Raw genomic sequence first — 25,806 nt, 5'->3', positions numbered from 1 at the left:
AGGGGTACTGCTACGCAAAAGTTTCCGGATCCAGACTGACGCCTGGGGATATTCTAAGGTAAGGAATCTAACACTAACGTGTTTCTTTCAGATTTCATTCACATGGATCGGTGCAATAACTTAAAGTACGTCCTGGTGGTAGTTTGTGCTTTCTCCAGATGGATCGAAGCATATCCACTAAAGGACAACACTGCCCTATCAACTGCCAAAATTCTTCTCAAAGAATATTTCCCTAGGTACGGAATGCCACGGATTGTATGGTCAGATAACGGAAGTGAGTTTATAGGGAAAGTTATGCAGAGTGTGTGTGCCGGTTTAGGAATAAAACAAAAATTCCACAGTGCAAACCATCCCCAGTCTGCTGGTTTAGTTGAGGGTTACAATGGCACCCTCAAACTAAAACTTGCTAAAATACAGGCATCCACGGGTTTATCCTGGCCAGACGCACTACCCTTGGCTTTGTTATCCACGAGAGCGACTGTGCATTCTAGAGTAGGGCTTAGTCCGTATGAAATTGTCTTTGGTCGTCCCGCTAATATTTGGGGAGTGCCAAGGCCGAAAGAATTTTGTTCTCTGGAATATCCAATGTTGATTGATTACCTTTACGACTTGACTGCTAAATTGAGTCTTATTCACCAACAGGTTTTCGATGCATTGCCAAAGCCTCCGGAGAGTCCAGGTCATCAGCTGAAACCAGGTGACCACGTTGTGGTGCGGAACTTCGCGAGGACGAAGAACCTTCAGCCCAGATTTGTTGGCCCCTACCAAGTACTGCTAACAACGAGAACTGCTATTCGTGTGGCTGGACGCAAGCACTGGATCCATGCGACACACGTCAAACGTGTGCCCTTGCCACTTCCTTATGACAACTGGATTAAGAAGGGAATTGGTGCCTCTGAGTTCGAGCGAACACCCAAGTTTGTCCCTTTCAGCGATGCCGAATTAATAACTGACACTTCGAACTCTGACTCTCCTCCTAAAACCACTTCTTTGACTCCTGAACACTTGCCCTCTGCATCAGAAGAAACTTTGCCATCTGCGAACTTGAACATTGCAACCTCTGCTGACAACACACTGTTTCCTGATCAAACAGTTCCTGCAAAATTAAGATACAATTTACGATCTCGCAATATGGACAAATAAAGCAGGAAACTGCCTATTTTACACATTTGAAATTTTAACACTTTGCCTTCAGCCAGGAAGTTTGCTATTGTTTTATTGTTTTTTTTAAATTGCCTTGCCGTCTGGGTAGCCGTAGGGTCGTGGCTGTGTGCCTAGTTGAATCTGCGGGGGTCAGACACAAGGTCGATCTTTCTGTTGGTTCTGGGAAATCCCAGGGCTGATAGAGGCATTTTCATCTACGTACACATCATCAGTGGTCGCGAGCGGATTGTAGAAGATGGAGCTTCCTGCGCTGCAACGAGAAAATGTGATTTATGTTCGCAGAAACAGACTTTACAGAATCCTTCATAGTAAATGTTTTCTGATGCAATGTGCTGTTACATTTTTAATTGTTTTGATAACGTTGGTGGGTGGAATCGTTTTTGGTATAAATTTAATCTTTGTGCCAGTAACTACAGTACCTTCCCTTGATCCTGCTACCTCTACTGTTTCTTCTATACACTCTTTTCACTCGTTTCCTGAACATGAGCAAGCTCGACGCTCAGAATTTATCAATAACACTTTCGTACAGCTCTTGCACCAACACCAACTGGTAGTTAACACTACAGACTGCTGGGTGTGTGGCTTGATACCCCACACTATGGATAAAGGCATTCCCTATCTGGTTTTGCCTTTTAGCTATAATGGATCATTTCAGGCCCTTCAGACCATTTTTGCCTATGCCCTTGAAACCTATCCTCCGCGTCCACCACGTTCCACTAAATATAACTTGGCCAACAAAGCTTTAGTCCAGGGAATTATTGACATGATCAAGGACGTCAATAATACTCCTTCTTACCCTAGAGACGAATTGCGAGTATATTTGAGTTGGAACTCTACAGAGTATCGCCTTAGTTTGGGAGAAAGCAAGCGAAAAAGCTCCACTCCAATCTGGGTCGTGCCTCACCGAGGTCAGGTCTGTTTGCAAGGTAATGGGAGAAATCCGAGAGCTCAGCTAGGGAGGAGTGAGTGCGTTGAGACTTACGTGTTTCCGTCTAACTCTTCCCCTGCCTTCCTTACTGCTAGGGGTACTTACTTCATCTGTCAAGACAGAGCGTATACATGGTTGCCTGCTGACTTTTCAGGTTCATGTTATATTGCTCGATTGTTGCCTTCAACATACACTGCTTCTTCTGACTATCACAAGACCAGAATAGCAAGAGGTGTTTTCAGCAAAGAAGATACCGCTGGTCAGGAAGCTGGAGACTTCTTCAAAGGTTTCCTTCCGTTCTGGGGGCCTATGGCCAATAGTAGAAACATACGTCAGCTAACACGGGTAGTTGAATCTACTATTACCGAAACTGCTGGTGCCCTTAGCAATTTGACAGCTGAGCTTCAGGCGGATAGACTCATGACGTTGCAGAACCGTATGGTTCTAGACGTAATTCTTGCAGATCGAGGTGGGGTATGCAGAATGATCCAATCGAGCTGCTGTGTCTTTATTCCCAATAATGCTCCAACAGTCTATGAGGCGATCTCTAAGCTACACAAGATTTCCGACTCTATACATGTAGACAAGGGAAACTGGTCCTTCATGGAGTGGTTGTGGACTCTGATATCAGCGTGGGGATGGAAGGTTCTGATGGTCATTGGTGTCATCTTAGTATTCCTATTCTCATGCTGCCTGATTATCCAGTGTGGTCCTGCTTTGTGTAGTCTCTGTGCTGCAACCTGTTTTAGAAAACCACCTGCGTTTGGAGAAAAGGCACGAGAAAGGATGATGATACAACAGCATGTCACTGACCTGATGAGCATAGAATTAGACTCTGACATAGGCTGAGTAATTGCCTATGTAAGGGCAAAAGGAGGGTCTGAGGTTCCGTGACGATTTGAACCCGTGTTTTCAATATTGTCGGAAATACATAATTTTGGTATAAGCGAACCGCAAATGATCCATTTAGCATGTCCTGGTGTTTTCGCTATGCTACGAGCAAGAGTACTCCTGTTACAAACACATTTCCGATCTACCCATGACATCCATCTTGGATCATGGCAGCCATTTTGTGTTTCTTGTCCTCACATACGCAATAACCTCTGATTACTTCATTTCGATTAAGGACACGTAGGCTTAGCCGGCGATTCACCTTTCCAGTGACACGTGCACCTTAGAACAGAACACGCTGTTGCTGCATGACTCGACAAAGGGTGCCTCCTCTGCCCGAGGCCAGTCCTGCTATACTGGTTCTTGTGTTCGTTGGCCTGATCATGATTAGGCGGCCGAAGCCGGTAGCCTTGCCCATTTACAACCCACAAACATCCCTTATCCTGCTTTTCTATCTTCTGCACCTGGCTCTGCTCCTTTCCTTCTGGGCCTTTATTAGGGGGAGGTAACGAAATTTACGATGAGGCGGTCCGGGTCTTGAACGAAAAGTTGACATGAGATTATGATGGAAAAGTGGGAACCCCTCGTTCGTAATGTTTTGACATCAGATATTGCCAACGATTCCTGTGCAACGCCAAATATTTATTGTTTAGGACACAAAGGTTTGGGAATGTATTTCATGTAAAGAATTTGCCTCAAGCTCAAATTTTAGTATATAAGGAGCAACCCTTTTTGTACAAATCGAACAGGCTCCTAGATTCTGCCCGTGTGTAGTTTCTGTGACTTCTGTGTCCCTGCAGTAATAAACCTTTGGTCTTTGACGCCACCATCGAGAAGCCCGTGTTTCTGTTTATTTGTGCACCGAGACAGGTGGAACTCCGGGGTCTTCGGGTGTTATCCCTGACACCTCTGGACGGAACCATAAAGTCCAGAACTCCACTATGCCCGGACAAGTTATTTTCCCAAAAAGACAGAGACTGAGAGCACGGAGGAGCATGCAGGAAGCAACTGAGACAGTTCCAAAGGCGGCAGTGAGCAAGAGCAGTGAGCAAGAGAGACACACAGGAAGTGATGGAGACAGTTCCAAAGGGGGCTGAGAGCAAGAGAGACACACAGGAAGTGATGGAGACAGTTCCAAAGGGGACTGAGAGCAAGAGACGCACACAGAAAGCAACGGAGACAGTTCCAAAGGGGGTTGAGAGCAAGAGACGCACACAGGAAGCAATGGAGACAGTTCCAAAGGGGGCTGAGAGCAAGAGAGACACGCGGGAAATGATGGAGACAGTTCCAAAGGGGGCTGAGAGCAAGAGAGACACACAGGAAGTGATGGAGACAGATCCAAAGGGGAATGATAGCAAGAGGGGCACGCAGGAAGTGATGAGACGGTTCCAGAGGGGGCAGAGAGCAAGAGAGGCAAGCAGGAAGAGACGGAGACAGTTCCAAAGAGGGCAGAGAGCAAGAGAGACACGCTGGAAGTGATGGAGACAGTTTCAAAGGGAGCTGAAAGCAAGAGAGACGGGTGGAAAGCAACAGAGACAGTTCCAAAGGGGCTGAAAGCAAGAGAGACGGGTGGAAAGCAATGGAGACAGTTCCAAAGGGGGCAGAGGGCAAGAGAGGCACTCGGGAAGAGACAGAGACAGTTCCAAAGGGGGCTGAGAGCAAAAGAGGCATCCAGGAAGCAACTGAGACAGTTCCAAAGGGGGTTGAGAGCAAGAGACGCACACAGGAAGCAACTGAGACAGTTCCAAAAGGGGCTAAGAGCAAGAGACGCACACAGGAAGCAACTGAGACAGTTCCAAAAGGGGCTAAGAGCAAGAGACGCACACAGGAAGCAACTGAGACAGTTCCAAAAGGGGCTGAGAGCAAGAGACGCACACAGGATGCAACAGAGACAGTTCCAAAGGGAGCTGAGAGCAAGAGAGGCGCACGGAAAGCAATAGAGACAGTTCCACAAGGGGGCTGAGAGCAAGAGAGGCACACAGGAAGAGACGGAGACAGTTCCAAAAGGGGCTGAGAGCAAGAGAGACACTCGGGAAGTGATGGAGACAGTTCCAACGGGAGCTGAAAGCAAGAGATGGACACAGGAAGCGACAGAGACAGTTCCAAAAGGGGTCAGAAAGCAAGAAGGACACACAGGAAGTGATGGAGACAGTTCCAAAGGGGGCTGAGAGCAGGAGACGCACACAGGAAGCGACGGAGACAGTTCCAAAGGGGGCTGAGAGCAAGAAGGACACACAGGAAGTGATGGAGACAGTTCCACAGGGGGCTGAGAGCAAGAGAGGCACACAGGAAGCAATGGAGACAGTTCCAAAGGGAGCTGAAAGCAAGAGATACACACAGGAAGCAACGGAGACAGTTCCAAAGGGGGCTGAGATCAAGAGAGGCACACAGGAAGTGATGGAGACAGTTCCAAAGGGGGCTGAGAGCAAGAGAGACACACAGGAAGTGATGGAGACAATTCCAAAAGGGGTCAGAAAGCAAGAAGGACACACAGGAAGTGATGGAGACAGTTCCAAAAGGGGTCAGAAAGCAAGAAGGACACACAGGAAGCAACGGAGACAGTTCCAAAGGGGGCTGAGAGCAAGAGAGGCACACAGGAAGTGATGGAGACAGTTCCAAAGGGGGCTGAGAGCAAGAGAGACACACAGGAAGCGACGGAGACAGTTCCAAAAGGGGTCAGAAATCAAGAAGGACACACAGGAACCAACGGAGACAGTTCCAAAGGGGGCTGAGAGCAAGAGAGGCACACAGGAAGTGATGGCGACAGTTCCAAAGGGGACTGAGAGCAAGAGACGCACACAGGAAGTGATGGAGACAGTTCCAAAGGGGGCTGAGAGCAAGAGAGGCACACAGGAAGTGATGGAGACAGTTCCAAAGGGGGCTGAGAGCAAGAGAGACACACAGAAAGCGACGGAGACAGTTCCAAAAGGGGTCAGAAATCAAGAAGGACACACAGGAACCAACGGAGACAGTTCCAAAGGGGGCTGAGAGCAAGAGAGGCACACAGGAAGCAACGGAGACAGTTCCAAAGGGGGCCGAGAGCAGGAGAGGCATGCAGGAAGTGATGAAGAGAGATCTAAAGGGGACTGAGAGCAAGAGACGCACAAAGGAAGCAACGGAGACAGTTCCAAAGGGGGCCGAGAGCAGGAGAGGCATGCAGGAAGTGATGAAGAGAGATCCAAAGGGGACTGAGAGCAAGAGACGCACACAGGAAGCAACGGAGACAGTTCCAAAGGGGGCTGAGAGCAAGAGAGGCACACAGGAAGTGATGGAGACAGTTCAAAAGGGGGCTGAGAGCAAGAGACGCATGCGGGAAGCAACTGAGACAGTTCCAAAAGGGGCTGAGAGCAAGAGCCGCACACAGGATGCAACAGAGACAGTTCCAAAGGGGGCTGAGAGCAAGAGAGGCACGCAGGAAGCGACGGTGACAGTTCCAAAGGGGGCTGAGAGCAAGAGACACACACAGGAAGTGATGGAGACAGTTCCAAAGGGGGCTGAGAGCAAGAGACGCACACAGGAAGCAACGGAGACAGTTCCAAAGGGGACTGAGAGCAAGAGAGACACACAGGAAGCAATGGAGACAGTTCCAAAGGGGGCTGAGAGCAAGAGACACACACAGGAAGTGATGGAGACAGTTCCAAAGGGGGCTGAAAGCAAGAGACGCACACAGGATGCAACAGAGACAGTTCCAAAGGGGGCTGAGAGCAAGAGAGGCACGCAGGAAGCGACGGTGACAGTTCCAAAGGGGGCTGAGAGCAAGAGACACACACAGGAAGTGATGGAGACTGTCCCAAAGGGGGCTGAGAGCAGGAGAGGCACGCAAGAAGTGATGGAGACACTTCCAAAAGGGGCTGAGAGTAAGAGAGACATGCCGGAAGTGATGGAGACAGTTCCATGGGGAGCTGAAAGAAGAGAACATACAGGAAGCAAGGGAGACAGTTCCAAAGGGGGCCAAGAGCAGGAGAGGCATGCAAGAAGTGATGAAGAGAGATCCAAAGGGGACTGAGAACAAGAGACGCACACAGGAAGCAACGGAGACAGTTCCAAAGGGGGCTGAGAGCAAGAGAGGCACACAGGAAGTGATGGAGACAGTTCCAAAGGGGGCTGAGAGCAAGAGAGGCACACAGGAAACATTGGAGACAGTTCCAAAGGGGGCCGAGAGCAGGAGAGGCACGCAGGAACTGATGAAGACAGTTCCAAAGGGAGCTGAGAGAAAGAGACGCACACAGGAAGCAAAGGAGACAGTTCCAAAGGGGGCTGAGAGCAAGAGAGACGCACAGGAAGCGACGGTGACAGTTCCAAAGGGGGCTGAGAGCAAGAGACACACACAGGAAATGATGGAGACTGTCCCAAAGGGGGCTGAGAGCAAGAGAGACACACAGGAAGCGACGGTGACAGTTCCAAAGGGGGCTGAGAGCAAGAGACACACACAGGAAGTGATGGAGACTGTCCCAAAGGGGGCTGAGAGCAAGAGAGGCATGCGGGAAGTGGCGGAGACAGTTCCAAAGGAGGCTGACAGCAAGAAAGGCAAACATGTCACACTGGAGACAGTTAAAAAGGGGGCTAAGAGCAAGAGAGGCGCTCGGAAAGCAACAGAGACAGTTCCAAAGGGTGCTTAGAGGAGTGGGGGCCTGTGATTGAAAGAGGGCACTGAAGCAGTGGAGTAGCATGCACACAGTAGATGTTTCTGAGGGAGGGGGGTCCTGTGATTGAAAGAGGTCACTGAAGTATCATGCATACAAGAGATAATTCTGATGGAAGGTGGGAGGCATGTGACTGGCAGAGCATACAGGCATTCTATTCTAGTCCCACAAACACAGGTCTCTTTACCATGGTTGTCGCTGAGGCTTTGCTTCCGGTTCTTCCTGTTTAACCCCAGGGTAGCCTCCAGCTCGTGCACCTGTGTGCGGCACACCTTCAGCTCTCGCCTTAGGTCGTTGATCTCCTTGATCAGTGAGACGTTTTCCTAGGAAAGGAGAGATGTGAGCTCTATCTCTTTTGAACTTCTTTCACAGAGAGTAATGATGGATGTCTATCCACAGAATTCCCAAAAGACTGGGAGGAAACAAATCTGTCACTACCATGCAAACTCCACCAAGAGAGGAAAAGACAGTGCATTAAGAGACAGGGCATTGGCAACAGAGACCCACTTCTTTAAGAGACAAGAAAAGGTCCTGGCTAAGAGCCTGAAGAACAGGTTACTTACCTTCGGTAACGTTTTTTCTGGTGGATACAGTATCTGCCTGTGGATTCCTCACCTTTTGAATACCCCCTGCGCCAGCATTCTGCGGAAATTCTTTCCTAGCTTTTCCACATCACAGAGGACGACATAATACCACGGCTCCGCTCGTTCCTCCGTTTGACGTCATTGGAGCCATAAGAAGACCTCGTCGGCGTGCTAATGTCAGTTCCACCTATTTTGTCCGTGCCACCCAGGCAACCGGGCGGACCGACACATTTTTACACACATACACAGTATACCAAATATATATACAAATCCATAACCAATGAAAGCATGGAAAAAGGGCAACAGACCAAACATTTCCCATTATTAAAAAATAAGCATGAAAAAAAGACATATTAAAAAACCATCAGGTCAATAGGTCAAAGCATTTTTGGTAGAAACAGGTAGACAACGGGGAGGCGGTTGGGACAGTGAGAAATCCAAAGGCAGATACTGTATCCACCAGAAAAAGTGTTGCCTGTGGATTCCTCACCTTGTGAATAGAATCCCAAAGCTGTACCTCTCGCAGAGTAGGGTGTCCACCTGACTAGACCAAAAAATCTTGCAAAACAGAACAAGCAAAACGGCCATCCCTCCTCACCTCCGAATCCAAGCAATAATGCTTTGCAAAAGTATGAAGGGAGGCCCAAGTTGCTGCTTTACAAATATCAATAACAGGAACACCTCTGGCCAAAGCAGAAGAAGATGACTTAGCTCTGGTAGTATGAGCTCTGATACCTTCAGGAGGGTCCTTCTTGGCCAAGGCGAAGCAGATTTTAATGCACAAGATGATCCACCAGGAGAGAGTCCGCTTGTTTACAGCCTTGCCTTTCATTCGCCCAACGTAGCCCACAAAGAGCTGATTGTCCAGTCTCAGATCCTTTGTTCTGTCCAAATAAAAGCTGACAGCTTTTTTAGGATCCAAACAATGAAGTCTCTCCTCCTTTCTTGGAAGGGTGAAGGGGAGGATAGACGGTAGGTAAGGTAACGCACTGTCCTAAATGCAAAGGAGTAACCACTTTAGGAAGGAAAGCAGCCCTGGTCCTTAGAATCACCTTATCTGCATGAATGGTCAAGAAAGCAGGTTTAGAACTAGGAGCCTGAAGCTCACTTACCCTCCTAGCTGGGGTAATGCCAATCAAGAAAACCGTTTTAAAAGAGAGAAGCCTCAACAGACAACTATGAAGAGGCTCAAAAGGAGGACCCATTAAAAAGATAAGAATGAGATTTAAATCCCACTGAGGCATAATGAAAGGAGTGAGCGGAAACTTATTTGTAAGTCCCTTAATGAACCTCATGACTATTGGCTATTGAATAAATACGGCTGATCCGGCAAACAAATAAAAGCTGATAAAGCCGACAAATAACCTTTAACTGTAGCCACAGCTCAACCCTGTTGGGATAAGAAAAGAGAGAAACTCAACACGTCAGACAAACGAGCCTTTAAAAGATCAATGGTCCTCTCTCCACACCACTTAACAAATTTGTACCACTTGGAGGAATACACAGATTTGGTGCAGTGCCTTCTGGATGATAAAATGACATCCACCACATCCAGTGGGAAAGAGAAGGAACTCAGGTTGCCCGGTTCAATCTCCAGGTATGAAGGTGCAGGCTCTGGAGGTGGGGGTGTAGAACCTGCGGAGGCGGGTATGCCCGACACACAGTAGTGTCCAGTATTACCCCTATGAACAGGCTGTGCTGAGAAGGCACCAGGGGAGATTTGGGTACATTTATTGAGACACAAGTTGAACAACAGTTGCGTTATTGGTCACAAGTGGCGCAACACCAACTCCGGAGACTCTGCTTTCAACAGCCAGTCATCCTGATAGGGGAAAACAGAATCCCTGACATTCTGAAATGTGCCGCTACCACCGTAAACACCTTTGTAAAGACTCAAGGTGCGGAAGTCAGACCAAATGGAAGGACCGCAAACTAGTAGTGTTGCGATCCCACGGTGAACCGGACATACTTCCGATGCGACTTCAGGATGGGAAGATGAAAATAAGCATCTTGCAAATCGATCAACACCATCCTGTTGCAGCATAAGAGAAACCTGAGCCAAGGTCAACATTTTGAACCATCCTTTTTGGGGATCAGGAAATTCCTGGAGTACCAGCTCTGACCCCTTTCCTGCTCTGGAACCACATCTAATGCACCTTTTGTAGCAAGGTAGGAACCTCCTGCTGCAAAAGCAACAAGTGGTCCACTGAACACCAACCCTGGCGAAGAGGGTAAGGAGGAGGAAACTCTAAAAAAGGGAGGGTGTACCCATTCTCTATAAGATTTAAAACCCAGCGGTCTGAAGTAATCGCTTTCCACTCTTGTAGAAAGTGGGACACCCGACCCCTACAGCACCAACATGTTCTAAGATGGGGGATCTAGAACTGCTTTCCTTAGGCACCAATGGTGGGGGGAGGAGAAGAGGAGGAAAACTGCTGATGAGTGGCTCCTCTAAGACGGACCCTGTTTTTACCCCTGTACGATTTGTACAAAAGATTCTGCTGCTGGCTCTTTTGAGCTTGTTGGGGGCCACGAAAGGAAGCAGCTCTTCCAAATCCACAATACCACTTGTAGCCATATCCTCTAGACTGCGTTTGAAGGCCTAGAGATCGTGCAGTCGCTCTGCTATCCTTAAAGCGTTATAAGGCAGTCAGCTTTAGTGCAAACAGTCTCGAACCATCAAAGGGCGAATCCAACAGGGTTGCCTGAACATCAGGAAAAAATCCAATGACCTCAGCCAAGTCAGCCGAGGCAGCCATGTCCAAACCCAATTGTATAACTTGATGGGCCGCGGCCTGAGAGTCAGAAAGAGCCTCCAAGAAATTATTCAGATCATCCTCAGGTAGCTTCGGGGCTAGCTGTTTGACAGAGTCCATAAGAGCATGGATATATCTCCCAAGTAAATAAGTACCATTAGTGGATTTTAATGCCATACTCGCAGATGAAAATACTTTCTTTGCTGCCTGCGCCATTTTTTTTTAGAATCCCTATTCCCTGGGATGGTAGGGAAGGAACCAGAAGATTGGTTTGAGAAAGAAGCTTGGACCACCAAGCTTTCAGGTGATGGATATGATGAAAGAAACACAGGATTCCCAGGAGCTGGCTTGTACCTTCTCGCAATAGACCTGGAAACAACTGGAGCAGTCAAGGGTCTTTGCCAGACTTCTAAAATAGGTTCTGTCGAGGCCTCATTTTTGGGTACAAGAGGCTCAGGAACTGCAGAAGATGTATTTAAAATCTCAGTTAGAATGCTAGATTTTATCTCAGCTGAAGGTAACTCCAGATCAAGTAACTCAGCTGCTTTTCTTATTACAACATGATAAGGAGCAACATCCTGTGATACCCCAGCCTTTGGAGATGAGAGTTCATACTCAGGGGAAGTATCCAATCCAAGGGCCTCCTGTAAACCTTCAAAGTTATCTACAGATTCAACAATCTCTCCATCCTCCTGTTCCTGTCTACATTCCTCCTCTTCAAGTAGCCTCTGCGCATCCCTCCTAGAGGGTTGCTTCAAAATCGGCGTCGGCGGTGCCAGACGTGGTGCTGGTGACGACGGCATCAGCGTCGAAGGAGGACCTTCAGGATCAATCTTCGGCACCAATCGAATCCGAGGCGGCGTCGACTCGACAACAGGTGGAGTCCGAGGAACCGGAGTGAAAGACCTTGGCGCCAGTAAATGCCAAGCCGAAGTCGTTGGCATGAATGGCATGCCTGGGCATACTGTTGAGGTACACCTTAATGAAAGGCCAATTGTCCCATGGGGCCCAAAGGCGCACCAGTTGTATTGGAGGCCCTTGCCCTGGCAAACATGCCAAACGTCGCCTTTAAAAAATGCCTAGGGTCCGTTCCAGGAAAAGGAGGATATGGATCCGTACCTTCCTGAACAGGTATCACCTGAGGTTGTTCTGGAATTTGTGGAGCCGGTGAAGACGGTGCCCGCACAGGCGAAGCCGCAGGAGAGGACTCCCTGGGCACCGGACACTTACTGGGAGCCGGAGAACCTTTAGGGCTCGAAGAGCCCCTCGACACCAGCAACCTCGGAGCCGGAGATTGAATCGGCGTCGCCCCTGGAGAAGAAGATGGAGACACAAAGTCTTTCCTTGGAAGCCGCTGAGCCACAGAAGGGGATCTTGATGCCTTGTTCTTTGACGAACGGCGCCGAGAACCATGCCTCTTTTTCAACTTCTTGTTTTTTTTTACCTCGAAGTGTGAGAAGACAGCGACTTCACACGCTATCGACCCCATTTCCCCTTTTTTGCTTTGGCCCTAAAGAGTTTAGCCTCTTGTTCTTTTAGAGCTTTCAGATTCATCTTCCTACAGCTTCAACACCCTTCGACGTCTTGATCGGAAGGCAAAAACCAAAGGCAATCATCATGGGGATCAGTTATCAACAATTGACCGGCACACTCCTTGCAGGGCATGAATCCGGACTTTTTAAAAGTAGCCATATCTGTAATTCTTCAAGGAAACAAAGTAATCACCAAGAAAATGGAGAGTCCCTCGAAAAACCGTTACATGTCTACGGCGCAGAAAAAAAAGAACAGAAGTCAGCACGCCGACAAGGTCTTCTTATGGCTCTGATGACATCATACAGAGTTGCGAGCGGAGCCTTGTTATAATGACGTCCTTGTCGACATGTGAGAGCTAGGAAAGAATTTTTGAGGAATGCTGGCGCAGGTGGTATTCAAAAGGTGAGGAATCCATAGGCAGTTGTATCCATCAGAAAGAGCTCATTCAAAGCAGAGTTTAAGAGTCACAGTGGCGTTCCCACCACTAATTACAGCATACTGCTACACCTCATAAGGTTAGGGAAAGACTTAGCTGTCAGACAACAGAGATGTGATGCTTAAAAAGCTTTTGACAATGTAGAGTTGGGCCCTATGATGCCAGAAGCCATAATACTGAGATGTGAAAAGGTCCCTTTTAGTCTAACACAAGATACGGAATACTAAGTGAAGTATACAAAAACAATGTTGATTTTTCTAACCCATTATTAACCGCAACACCAAACCCTTCTGTAACCGTGGGCATCCTAATCCAAAGTAATCATGGACAGCCTAATCTGTCAAAAACCAGGGAAACCCTAACCAAGAAGTAACCACAGGCACCCTAACACAGCAGTAAACGCCAACTCCTGACCTGTCTGTAACCACAAACACACTAAACTATCTGTAACCACAAACACATGAACTTACTAGTAACCAGACACCCTAACCAGCAGTAAACACAAACTCCCTAACCTGTCTGTAACCACAAACACACTAACCTATCTGTAACCACAGACACATGAACCTACTAGTAACCAGACACCTTAACCCAGCAGTACCCACAGACAGACTAACCTAGAAGAAACCACAGACACTCTAGCCCACCAGAAGCCACAGAAACGAACTCAGCAGTAACCACAGCAACCCTAACCCAGTCATAACCGCAGACACTCTAACCAACCAGTAACCATGGACACTAACTCAGAAGTAGGTGCAGCAACCCTAACCCAGCAATATCCACAGACCCACTAACTCTGCAGTAACCACAGACACTCTAACCAACCAGTAGCCACAAGCAGGAACTCAGCAGTAACCACAGACACACTAAGCCTCAAATGCAGCTGCCACCATGCAGGAGCAATCCTTTCATCTGTTTCTCTGCCCCCTGGTAGTGGACAGGGAAACATATGAAGCCTCTGCTTCCAGCAACCTAGAGCATGCATCAGTACTCGCTTGCTGGAAGCGGAGTGTTTGAATTGTAAAAAGAAAAAGAAAAGAGGCCAGGATAGAAATACCCTGACTACATTAAGGTGCTCCTGGGCTTCCAGAGGGGCCCCGGCAGGCCAAATAAGCATTAAAAAAAAACACAAGAAATGCAGCGAAATCACGATATTTGCAAATTCACTGTAAAAAAACAAACAAATACAAGTGCGGGCTCTAGGCTTGTTCTTAAATAACCGGGCATGCCTGCGCCCCAGGGACCGCCCCCCCGCCCCCGGGGCAAATTATGTTAAAATAATGCAGGGTTTCTGTGTGCCCACCAACAGCCCCAGCGACCGTCACCTCCCTGGGGCTGTAATAAATTAATGTAGGGTGTCCCGTCGCGGACCCCTGGCCCCAGGGTCCACCACCTCCCCGGGGCTAAATTGTACGTTAGAGGAGGCTGTGCTGTCACCACCCATGACTGACTCCTCCTACCTCCCGAGGTGCCCACCCTAGGTAGGTACCTGTTTGCTTTTATTTGGTGGGTGCTGACACCTCCCACCAAGCAAAAGCAAAAATAACTCTGCTTTCTGCAAGTCCGAGCTGTCAAACAGCTCCGGCTTTCAGAAAGCGAAGGTTTCATCTGTTTCTCGAGCTGCCCTCTCCCCTAACAATAATATATATATATTTTTAAAGGCCGGGTCCCGAGGAATGGGGTCCCCAGGGTCGTAATTGGCCTGGGGAGGGGGCTGTGCACACCTCCCCCTGCCCAACGATAAAAATATATATATATGTTTTTAAACAGCCCGGGGTAAGGGGGGAAGTTGTCGGAGGCCCACCCCCTTTCTCATCTAACAGCGCCTCCTTTTACCTCCAGTAAGTACCACACAGTGGGACTGCTGTGAACTCATCTAACCAATTATTTGCACAGTAAACAGTATACTAAAATTTCTTTAGTTTTGGAGCAAGAAATGTATAATGAAGCTGGTGCTCCTTTATTCACAAAGTGGTATGCTAAAGCCTCTCATTAATGGTTAGAGACTATGGGGGAGGCACTAGACAAGCCCGCACTCTTCATATATTTGAGCAAGGAAAAGATGGTCTTGGCGGGGTTAGACCTAGACAAGATTTTATTGGCTACAAACTCTGCCCGCGTTTTGTGGATAAGCTTATGGTATTCCTTAACCGCCACTCGGAATACCAGTTTTGCAGAAGCCTCGTAAGAGCGGCGCCAGGCACGTTCCAGCTGCTTGCACCCCTTCTTAGCCTGCGTTAGTGAGTCAGTGAACCATAGATTCGATGGCCCACGTCCCTTACCTCCTCGTTTGGCCGGGATTCAACTATCCAGACCAGCCACCAGCCAATCATGAAAGCACGAGTGCACCCCCTCGATGTCTAGGGGAAGCTGGAGTCTGTGCTCTGCTAACCAATAATATAATCACTGATACAAGTACACTCTCATCCATACAGCCACTCTCACAATCACTGACTCTCACGTATAGTCATTTATATACTTCAACTCTCACATACACTGCCTTTTACATATGTAGTTACTTGGACAGGTACCACTGAGACATCCATTCACTCACCAACATACCCATACACACACTCATCCACACATACAGCTGTTCCCACATGCACTCTTGAACCCACCCACCCAGTGTATCAACCACTCACACATCTATGTACAGAGTCACACACGTCCCACCCACCCACACACACACTCAGTCAGTCCCCCATACAAATACTCAGGCATATAGACACTCATGCAGCTACTGACCAATCCATGCAGCAGCACCATACACAACAACAGACAGACTGATACAGACATTCACACAGTTTAGTCACTAACCTATGCATTTAGTAAGACACATTTAATCACTAACTTATACAGTCAGTCATGCACCTACTAAATCCTCTAACCAGACACTTATACACCCACTCATTCTTCAATACACCTTGGCATATATATATATAACATATTTAAACTTTAGAGAAACACAGTCACTGGATGATGTCATCAGTGATGTCATTTGAGATGTCATCAGAGATGTCATCAGTGATGTCACGGACCATGTAATGAATGATGTAATATGTGATGTCATTAGCAGTGCATTGCGGGGGTGCGAGTTATAGTTAGCTGAACTAATCATAACGGCGGAATTTCTCTGGTTTTGTATGAGTGAAATGTCTAACTAACTGTAAGGTCCCTGAAACCTAGGGTTTTTCAGTGAATATATAAGTTCTGTATTCTGGGGTCGATCATTTTGCGGATCACTATTTGTGACCTCGATATTCTATATATTGTGAACATGTGATCATGGCATCTATAGAATATTGCTATAGGGCTCAATACACTTTAATTCTTAATGACCATATAGTACTTCATGCTTGTACTCATGACACGAATAAAGGACGGGATGCCTCTGTTCATGGCACTTACAGCTGTATCAATGTTACTGCATGTGTCTGTTCCTGGTGATTGTAGCATTTTATAAAAGCTCGCTCTTGCTATATATTGGATAATACGCTTCTATTTTTGTTGCCTATCAGACACTGCATGTTTTCTTTATGGTATAGTCCACCTCGATGCATGGTGACTATGGGATTCAATATACTTTATGTTCTTATTTTCTATACAATGCTTCTATTGGCGGTGCTTGTGGAGCACTGTGTGGCTCTGTTTATGGTTATACAAACCATCATCCATGTCACAGCATACAATACAGGATTCTGTTGGGTTTTGGTCTTGTTGTCTATTGAGAACAATGTGCTGTTAGTTAGGGTGCCCAACATATACTGCCCACCTCTACCCCCTTTGCCACAAGATCTAGACTTACACCTCTACTGATAAGCCCCACACTCTTGATAGACCCTCTAGCATCCGCTGGGTACCTGCATGACGCGGACATTGTCCGACCGGTGGATCTCGGTGTCCTTCACCATCTTCTTCTGTAGAGTGGCCAGGCTGTTCTCCAGGTGCTCGCGCTGTCTGGAATACTCCCGGTGGATGTCCGCGTCTACGCCCACGATTTCCAACTGTGGGACAAGCAGTGTAAAGTAAATAGGGATGCACAGGAGAACAAGCAGTTCAGAGGATCACAATGTCCTTTCACAGAACTCACGAAACAAAGTCAGAGAAAGGAATGTATACACACATGTAAACTAAATAGCACAAAGCTAGCAATAAAGCAATTGACCATTGTTGAAGAGGGTAATGAGGTGGAGAAAACAAATGGAAATGGAGGTACAGTTGAAGTTGTTGAGGGCCTGGCTACTGGGCAACGGGGACAGGAGAGGAGGGGTAACAGATGTGTGCCGTTTAACTATAGAGGTAGGTAAAGAGGCACTAAGATTGGAGTTAGATTGTCTAAATTGTCTTAATCTGAGACCACAAGGGAAGCAGAAATCTCTTTAGCAGATGATGTTGAGCAAGGAGTAATATGGAGACGGGGTGTAGTGGAAGAGCAATGCCTGCTGACAGTGGGTGATGAGGGAGTCTCTTTCTGAGTTTACAATCACTGTGAGTCTACACTGTGGCAAGGGAGCTCCTCTAACACCACAAGCACTGGTATAGAGGACATGGACACACTCCATGGGCAGGAGTCCTTTGATTTCACCCAGCTGCATAGCAGACTTTACTCCTCAAAACGTCTACATGTGTTCCAGAACCAGACCAGCCTTTCGTAGCATTGGTTCTCATGGTCCTTTGAGCTATTCTGCACCACCAGCGTGGGACACTGAAAACTTTTCTCAATTCCTAGAACTTTTAAGGACAGCTGACAGGGCCCAGACAGTTCTATGGACATCACACAACTTAACCAAAAGTGATAACATATGGCCCTTCCCTCCAGCATCCCTGGGCCTCCAGATTCTGGCCACCACAAAGTGACTAGAAACATGAGCAGTTAACACAAGAGAGGCAGGTGGTCTCAAGGCATTACAATAAGTATGGGCGATGAAATGGCCAGAGTACTTTAATGAAGAGAGGGGAGACTCACCACATTAGAGGAATTTGGTCAGATCCTATAGAGGGACACATTATGAGAGATGTGACAGAGATTATGGGATAGTAGGAATCTGACTCAGGGGAATTGGCCCCTCTCCCAGTCTCTGGTGTCAACACAAACTTGCACTACTGCTTAGCAGTGGATACAGGCTTTCAGGGGAATAGGGCTGTCCACGTAAACGAGTTTCTGCCAGACACACCAGTCGAAGCCTGCACATGCTTGTGCTAGGACGCTCAGAAGTAAGGAAAAGGCAAGAGATGAGACTTACCGCATCAGAGGTATGCACATACTTGCTGTACAGCTCAACAATAGTGTCCTTCAGCTTCTTGGGTTCTTGAATGTATCCCACACAGTTGTGAAGATCCGTCTTGAATCTTTTGACAACAGCTTCAATATCACGCACCTGAGATTAGGAGGAGACAAGAGAAAGCATGTAGATGTTGCATCAGAACTCATAAATCACACGCATGTACACTTGTCAATCCAAGGAGCTTTCTTTAGATGGTAATCGCTCCAGCCTGTGGCGACTAAGAGATGAGCTGTCTGCCTAGACTAGCGAGGAAGAGAACCTCCCTATTATAGCCTCTTGTTGGGAGACAGACACACACACACACGCACACAATGTGAGCTAGTATTATAGGAGGCTATTGCAACATAGTAGTACAATATTGAAAAAATTGTAGTGGTAAAAAAAGAAAAATAAGAATGTGAATATGAGCACAGCTACAATGGAAATTTCCGTAATTTCCTTTCCTTCTGAGTCACTGGTAATAGAAATACCATTGACACAGTTTAAACATGATAAGTGGGATGAAGCATCACACAACTGTTTGTTTGAACGGGGTGTGAGCCCTCAGCTTGCACAGCAAAATCTGTAGAAGCCGGATTGGATCATCAGCCAAAGTGCATGGAAAGTAAACATTCTAAATGAAATAATTTGCACCTCATTCCCTGAGAGAACACAAGGTGTCCTGGTTGTTTGAACTTTGCAGGAGGACCCTGACATGACATGGGGGCTGATTCACAGAACTAACTTAAGACAAAATCCTAAACGTACTACTTTTGGTATTCACAGAAGGTAGGATTTTGTCTTAAGACAGACTTAAGACAGACTTAAGTTAGGATTCTGTCTTAAGTCTGTCTTAAGACAACATCCTAACTTCTGTGAATACCAAAAGTAGTAAGTGTAGGAATTTGTCTTAAGTTAGTTCTGTGAATCGGGCCCAGTGTGTCCATGTGATGTCTGACCCACAGTGTGAAGAATCTCATGAGAAGTCTAACAGACTTAAATATTGTTGAACCTGGCCCATTTTGCAGGGTTATACCCACACTTTTTGCCTTCCTCCTATTATTTTTCTGACTCTCCTTTTGTAGGCTTTGGGACTCTGGGCACTTTACCACTGCTAAACAGTGCTAAAGTGCATGTCCTTTCTCCCTAAAACATGGTATGATTAGGTTACACCTGTTTGGCATCTTTAATTTACGTATAGGTTCCTTGTAAAGCAGTATACCATATTCGCAGGGCCTGTAAATTAAATGCTACTAGTGGGTCTGCAGCACTAATTGTGCCACCCACAGACGTAGCTTATTAAACTTGCCTCAGGCCTGCCACTGCAGGGCCTCCGTGCACAGTTTACTGCCTTGGCATTTAAAACTACTTGCAAAGCCTTAAACTCCCCTTTTAATACACCTAGGTCACCCCTAGCATAGGCCCAAGGTAGCCCTATGTGCAGGGTGCTGTGGAAGTAAAAGGACGAACATGGAGCCTCTATTGTGTAGCATGTCCTGGTAGTGACAAACAGCTTATTTTGTTTCTCACTACTGGGAGGCCTACTCTTCTCATAGGCTAGCATAGGGAATTCCCTTATAGACTTTTAAGCTGTAATTCCTGATCAGAAAGGAGGGGCGTGGTATGATGGTATGTTAAAAATAGTGGTGAGAAATCCTGCTTACTGGTGTAGTTAGATTTTACATAACTATTTTAGAAATGTCACTTTTAGAAAGTGGGCATTACTCTGCGCTTATTACTCTTTGGGGCACATGCATCACTGAAAATTGGATTCGCGAAGGGTGCGAATAGCAAAATTAGGCCGTTTGCGAATGCAATTTCATTATTTGGGATGCATCACAATTTTGTATTGTTCGCAATTTAAGAAATCGCAAAATTGCGATTTCTTAAATTGCAATTGCATTTAAGGAATCTCAAATTGAGATTCCTTAAATGCAATGCATGAAACTTTAAAAAATAGCGAATTCGCACTTAGGAGGAGCAAATTACCATGAGGTTGAACCTCATGGTAATTTGCGAAAACTTTGAAAAATGCACTTTTGTGCATTTTTCAAGGTTTCATGTTGCGCACACACATGCCCTTAGGGCATGTGTGTGCATAATATTTGTGCACAGATTGATTTCAGGGATGCAACAGGGTGTCCTTTGGACACCCCTGCACCCTTGAACTCGCATTCTCAATTTGCGATTCCCAAATTGCGAATCGCAAATTGAAAATGTCTTCCCATTTATTCCTATGAGCCTCTAGGTCCATAGGAATGAATGGAGAGCTATTCCTTAATTGTGATTCGCAATTTAAGAGTCGCAATTAAGGAATTTTAAGAAATAGCAATTTATTTAGCAATTTCTTCATGCATAGCCATTTGCGATTCCTTATTAGCGATTCCTTATTTTTCGCTAATAAGGAATTGCAAATGGCCATGTTAATGCATGTGGGCCTTTGTGCTTTGCAGCCTAACCCCAATTCACGTCTAGGGCTGGGTGACAGCTGCACTTGGTGCATACTTTCCAGACAGCCACTACACAGGAAGGGCTGGGTGTGACAGGGGATACTTCGGCATTCATCTAATATATGGATGAGGTTGCAAAAAGGCCATAAGCCTAGTTAGACTAGGCAGCAATTGTGCAAAATCCGGTACACAAGCTGGAAGCAAAGCATGATATGATATGATGAATACAATTTTACGTCTGAAGGAGCAGGGAGTAAGAAGATTGGAACATGGATGCAACAGCAGCAGATGTGTGCTCTGAAAATGACTTTTGATGTGATAGATAGGTGCAAACTATCCAGTTTTTGTACCTTATTTTACACGCGACACAGATCTACTCTGTGGCTCCCAGGGACAGAGGTTGTATCTACTGTTATCATCTCATTAATGTCCTCTCTTAGAAGGTCTACGTGGCACAGCTCTCCTACACTGTAGCCCCTGGGGACAGAGGTCACATCTACTTTTAGCCTCTCGTTTATGTCTTCTCTTAGAAGGTCTACGTGACACAACTCTTCTACCCTCTGGCTCCCAGGGACAGAGGTTGCATCTACTGTTATCATCTCATTAATGTCCTCTCTTAGATGGTCTACCTGACACAGCTCTTCTACCCTATGGCTACCAGGGACAGAGGTTGTATCTACTGTTATCATCTCATTAATGTCCTCTCTTAGAAGGTCTACGTGACACAGCTCTTCTACCCTCTGGCTCCCAGGGACAGAGGTTGCATCTATTGTTATCATCTCATTAATGTCCTCTCTTAGAATGTCTACGTGGCACAGCTCTTCTACACTGTAGACCCTGGGGACAGAGGTCACATCTACTTTTAGCCTCTCGTTTATGTCTTCTCTTAGAAGGTCTACGTGACACAGCTCTTCTACCCTCTGGCTCCCAGGGACAGAGGTTGCATCTACTGTTATCATCTCATTAATGTCCTCTCTTAGAAGGTCTACGTGGCACAGCTCTTCTACACTGTAGCCCCTGGGGACAGAGGTCATATCTACTTTTAGCCTCTCGTTTATGTCTTCTCTTAGAAGGTCTACGTGACACAGCTCTTCTACCCTCTGGCTCCCAGGGACAGAGGTTGCATCTACTGTTATCATCTCATTAATGTCCTCTCTTAGATGGTCTACCTGACACAGCTCTTCTACCCTATGGCTACCAGGGACAGAGGTTGTATCTACTGTTATCATCTCATTAATGTCCTCTCTTAGAAGGTCTACGTGACACAGCTCTTCTACGCTCTGGCTCCCAGGGACAGAGGTTGCATCTACTGTTATCATCTCATTAATGTCCTCTCTTAGAATGTCTACGTGGCACAGCTCTTCTACACTGTAGACCCTGGGGACAGAGGTCACATCTACTTTTAGCCTCTCGTTTATGTCTTCTCTTAGAAGGTCTACGTGACACAGCTCTTCTACCCTCTGGCTCCCAGGGACAGAGGTTGCATCTACTGTTATCATCTCATTAATGTCCTCTCTTAGATGGTCTACCTGACACAGCTCTTCTACCCTATGGCTACCAGGGACAGAGGTTGTATCTACTGTTATCATCTCATTAATGTCCTCTCTTAGAAGGTCTATGTTACACAGCTCTTCTACACTATAGCCCCTGGGGACAGAGGTCGCATCTACTGTTAGTCTCTCATTTATGTCCTCTCTTAGAAGGTCTACGTGATACAGTTTTTGTAAACTGTGGCTCCCAGGGACAGAGGCCGTATCTACTGTTAGTCTTTCACTGATGTCCTCTCTTAGTTTAGTTTAGTTTTGCCGCAACAGCTAACCACAAAGAGTTTACCGGCGCGAATTTGTGAAGTGGTTAAAGTAGTGCTAAAGTCAGGGGGAGTGTCTAGATGTTAAATAACCAGGTTTTTAAAGCTTTACGAAAGTTCATGTGGTTAATCTCGTTGCGTACCGGGAAAGGCAGGGAATTCCATAGCAAAGGCCCTAGATAGGAGAAAGATTTGCCGCCTATTCGAGAGAGCTTGATTTTGGGGATAACAAACTTTTTTAATGTGGAAGAACGGAGAGTGCCGGATGGGCAATATGGATGAACAAGCGAGTGGAGATATTTTGGGGCCGTGCCAGTATAGATTTTATGCATGAAACAGAGTGTTTTAAATTTGATTCGATGTTTGACCTTAAGCCAATGAAGGTCACAAAGGTAACGGGTAGTGGGAGTGGTTCTAGGGATTTTACATAGCAGTCTAGCTGCTGAATTCTGGATGACCTGCAGTCTGCGGATGGTTGCTTTCTTTGAGCCCAGATAAAGCTCATTGCCATAGTCAATCCTAGAAGTAATCAAGTCATTGACTATGGTTTTCTGAGTAGACTCAGGCAGCATCCAGCAAATCTTCTTTAGCCACTTTAAGATGGCAAAACACGTGGCTGAAGTTTTTACAGCTTGCTGGTGCATATTGAGGGAGTCATCAATGATGATGACTAAGTTGCGCGCTTGTGAGACTGGGACGGGGAGCGTGCCCCTTTCCTGGGGCCAATGATGGGGGTCCCACAGGTTTTTATTTTTGCCGAGAATAATGACTTCAGTTTTTTCCCCATTTAATTTAAGGAAATTATCCTGCATCCATTCTGCTATTTTAGTGAGGCCTATTTTGAGTGTGGAGGAGGTATCAGTGTTCTCAGAAGAGAGGGAAAAGATTAACTGGAAATCGTCGGCATATGAGTACATCGATAGGCCTGAGTCCTCCACCACCTTGGCTAACGGGCTCATGTACAGATTGAACAATAGTGGACTGAGTATGGAGCCCTGAGGTACACCGTGTTCAAAGACGCGAGTGTCCAAGCAGGCGGATTGAGAACAAACTTGAAAAGTAAGTTTTGTCACAAAGGAGATGAGCCAGTTAAGTGCCGAATCGCGGATACCAAACAACTGAAGTGTGTTAATTAATACAGTGTATGATACCGTATTGAATGCGGCACTTAAGTCCAGGAGTATAAGGGCGACATTCTCTCCTTTATCTAGCTGGCAGCGAATGTTTTCTGTGACTCCTAATTGAGTGGTTTCTGTTGAGAATCCAACTCTAAAACATGATTGACAGGGGGGTAGCAAGTCTTGGGCAGTAACAAATTCAGTGAGAGTTAGATGAACATGTTTTTCAAGAATCTTGGAAAACACAGGTAGCAGAGAAATGGGCCGAAAGTTGGAAGGTTGATTAGGGTAAGTTCCAGCTTTCTTGAGCAGGGGGTGGATCATTGCATGCTTCCAGTCAGCTGGTACAGTATCTCCCCGTAGGGAGGTATTGAGAAGATCCGTAATAATGTCCAGGGACTGAGGGCCAAGATTTTTGAGTATGGAGCAGGGTAGGGGGTCATTTGGAGATCCAGATTTAATAGTATTAAGAAGTTTGGTTAGAGTCATGGTATTTAGATGGTCTTAGATGATCTACCTGACACAGCTCTTCTACACTGTGGCTCCCAGGGACAGAGATCCTCTCTATATTGCCACACCTCCAAACCCCATTGATAGACGTCCTTGGAACAATGGCCTCCAAAGTCCAAAGGCATAAGTTTCTGCTCTCATCCAAAAAATGATCTCCTCTCTTTGAAGGCCTCCTGGCACGGCAGGTCACCTCAACGATGCTCTTACCTTCTGCATCTCCTTATGCATCTCATTGTTAGTGGCCTTCAGCTTCTGCTTTAGCTCCATGATGTTCAGCTCAAGCTGTGTGTTCTGCTTATGGAAGCGCTCCAGCTCTGCCTCCATCTGCCAAGAGGGAAAGGAAGGGGGAGAAGGTGGATTTAGTAAACAAGAGAATGTGGAATAATGAAGCAAAGAGGCTAGAAGGGAGTGAAGAAGGGTGACTCAAAGAAGGGAGCAACGTAAGGGAAGCAGAGTGACTTCTTAGTTGGCACTGGAACTAACACTTTGGGATCATGGACCTTCCTGTGTTATCTCTACCATGGTTTACAGGCATACTGATTATGTCCCACTTCTTGCCTGATTGCGAGGGCTGCATGACTTGTCTCATCACTGCAAAGTTCAACTAAGAATGGAGCAACTCGACTCTCCACAGGCATCTTCCATTTCAGACAAGTCGTTTCAATTCTTTTGGACAAAGCCATCCATATTTCTGACCAGTATATGCTACTACGTTAAGCCAGGTCCACTACCTCAATACGGTAAATTTACGTGGAAATTATGGGCATTACTAGCACTACAACCTCATTACGTTGATCTGCACCGAGCCGTATAAAATTAAACTGAACTCTGCTTCATTAGGTTATTGAATTAACCATTTTAAAAATTAGAACTTACATTATATACTATTAATCTATTATGTATTTAAACTCGTAAAATGTATATCTTTATGGTTTGTTAAACCGAATAAAGATTATTGATGAAGTAACCATAACATAACCCTGATTGTAACACCAGCCATAAACCAAATGAATTTACATTATGTGAAATTACTAACCTCACTTGAAACCTAATGACAACCTTAACTTTAGGCTTCAATTATTTTAATATGGAGGGGCATTGGTAAAAACCTGAGATGCTGACCCTATGACAAATGGAAGCATCCTAGGCTGATCACTGTACAAGCGACATCAAGCACTGCTTCACTAATACTTTTCCAATTAAATGGTCCCAACAAAAAAATCAACAAATATGTGATTTGTACACCTTTGAAAATATTGGGTGAATACTGAACTATCAACTGGTGCACTTCTCAACACCAGTGACTGAGACTTCTTGAATACATACATTCAGACAAAGAGGGTTATTCTGAGTTAGACTGATGCAGGTCATTTGCCAAAAATGTACCCACTCTAAAAAAAGGCGGTGGCACAGGATCTATGGGCCGATCATGCATTCTCTAGAGCGGGGGTGGGGCCCACGGCAGACTATATTTTCTCTGATGTGGGTGGAACAGGTTTTCTGGGCAGGTAACACATGCTCCAATGAGGGTGGCACAGGATCTCTGGGCAGGTCACACATGCTCTAGTGTGGGTGGCACAGGATCCCTGGGCAGGTCACACATGCTCTAGTGTGGGTGGCACAGGATCTCTGGGCAGGTCACACATGCTCTAGTGAGGGTGGCACAAGATCCCTGGGCAGGTCACACATGCTCTAGTGTGGGTGGCACAGGATCTCTGGGCA

The 25,806-nt window shown here is 46.4% G+C and overlaps 1 protein-coding gene across 1 annotated transcript in view; it reads right to left on the bottom strand.

Moving 5' to 3' along the window:
* Window positions 1-25,806, bottom strand: part of CFAP57 (cilia and flagella associated protein 57) — a 378,308-nt gene that overhangs the window by 17,438 nt on the left and 335,064 nt on the right. Inside the window, exons 19-22 of the mRNA XM_086952180.1 lie at window positions 24,292-24,408; window positions 18,179-18,313; window positions 16,796-16,939; window positions 7,814-7,949 (exon numbers count right to left, since the gene is read on the bottom strand). Of these exons, the coding sequence (XP_086808306.1) occupies window positions 7,814-7,949; window positions 16,796-16,939; window positions 18,179-18,313; window positions 24,292-24,408 (532 nt within the window). The remainder of the gene's footprint in view (window positions 1-7,813; window positions 7,950-16,795; window positions 16,940-18,178; window positions 18,314-24,291; window positions 24,409-25,806) is intronic.

Source organism: Lissotriton vulgaris, chromosome 1_1 (genome assembly GCF_964263255.1).
Source record: "Lissotriton vulgaris chromosome 1_1, aLisVul1.2, whole genome shotgun sequence".
Taxonomy (NCBI): Eukaryota; Metazoa; Chordata; class Amphibia; order Caudata; family Salamandridae; genus Lissotriton; species Lissotriton vulgaris.
The sequence above is the reverse complement of the archived record's forward strand: the minus strand, read 5'-3'. Positions and strand labels throughout refer to the sequence as shown.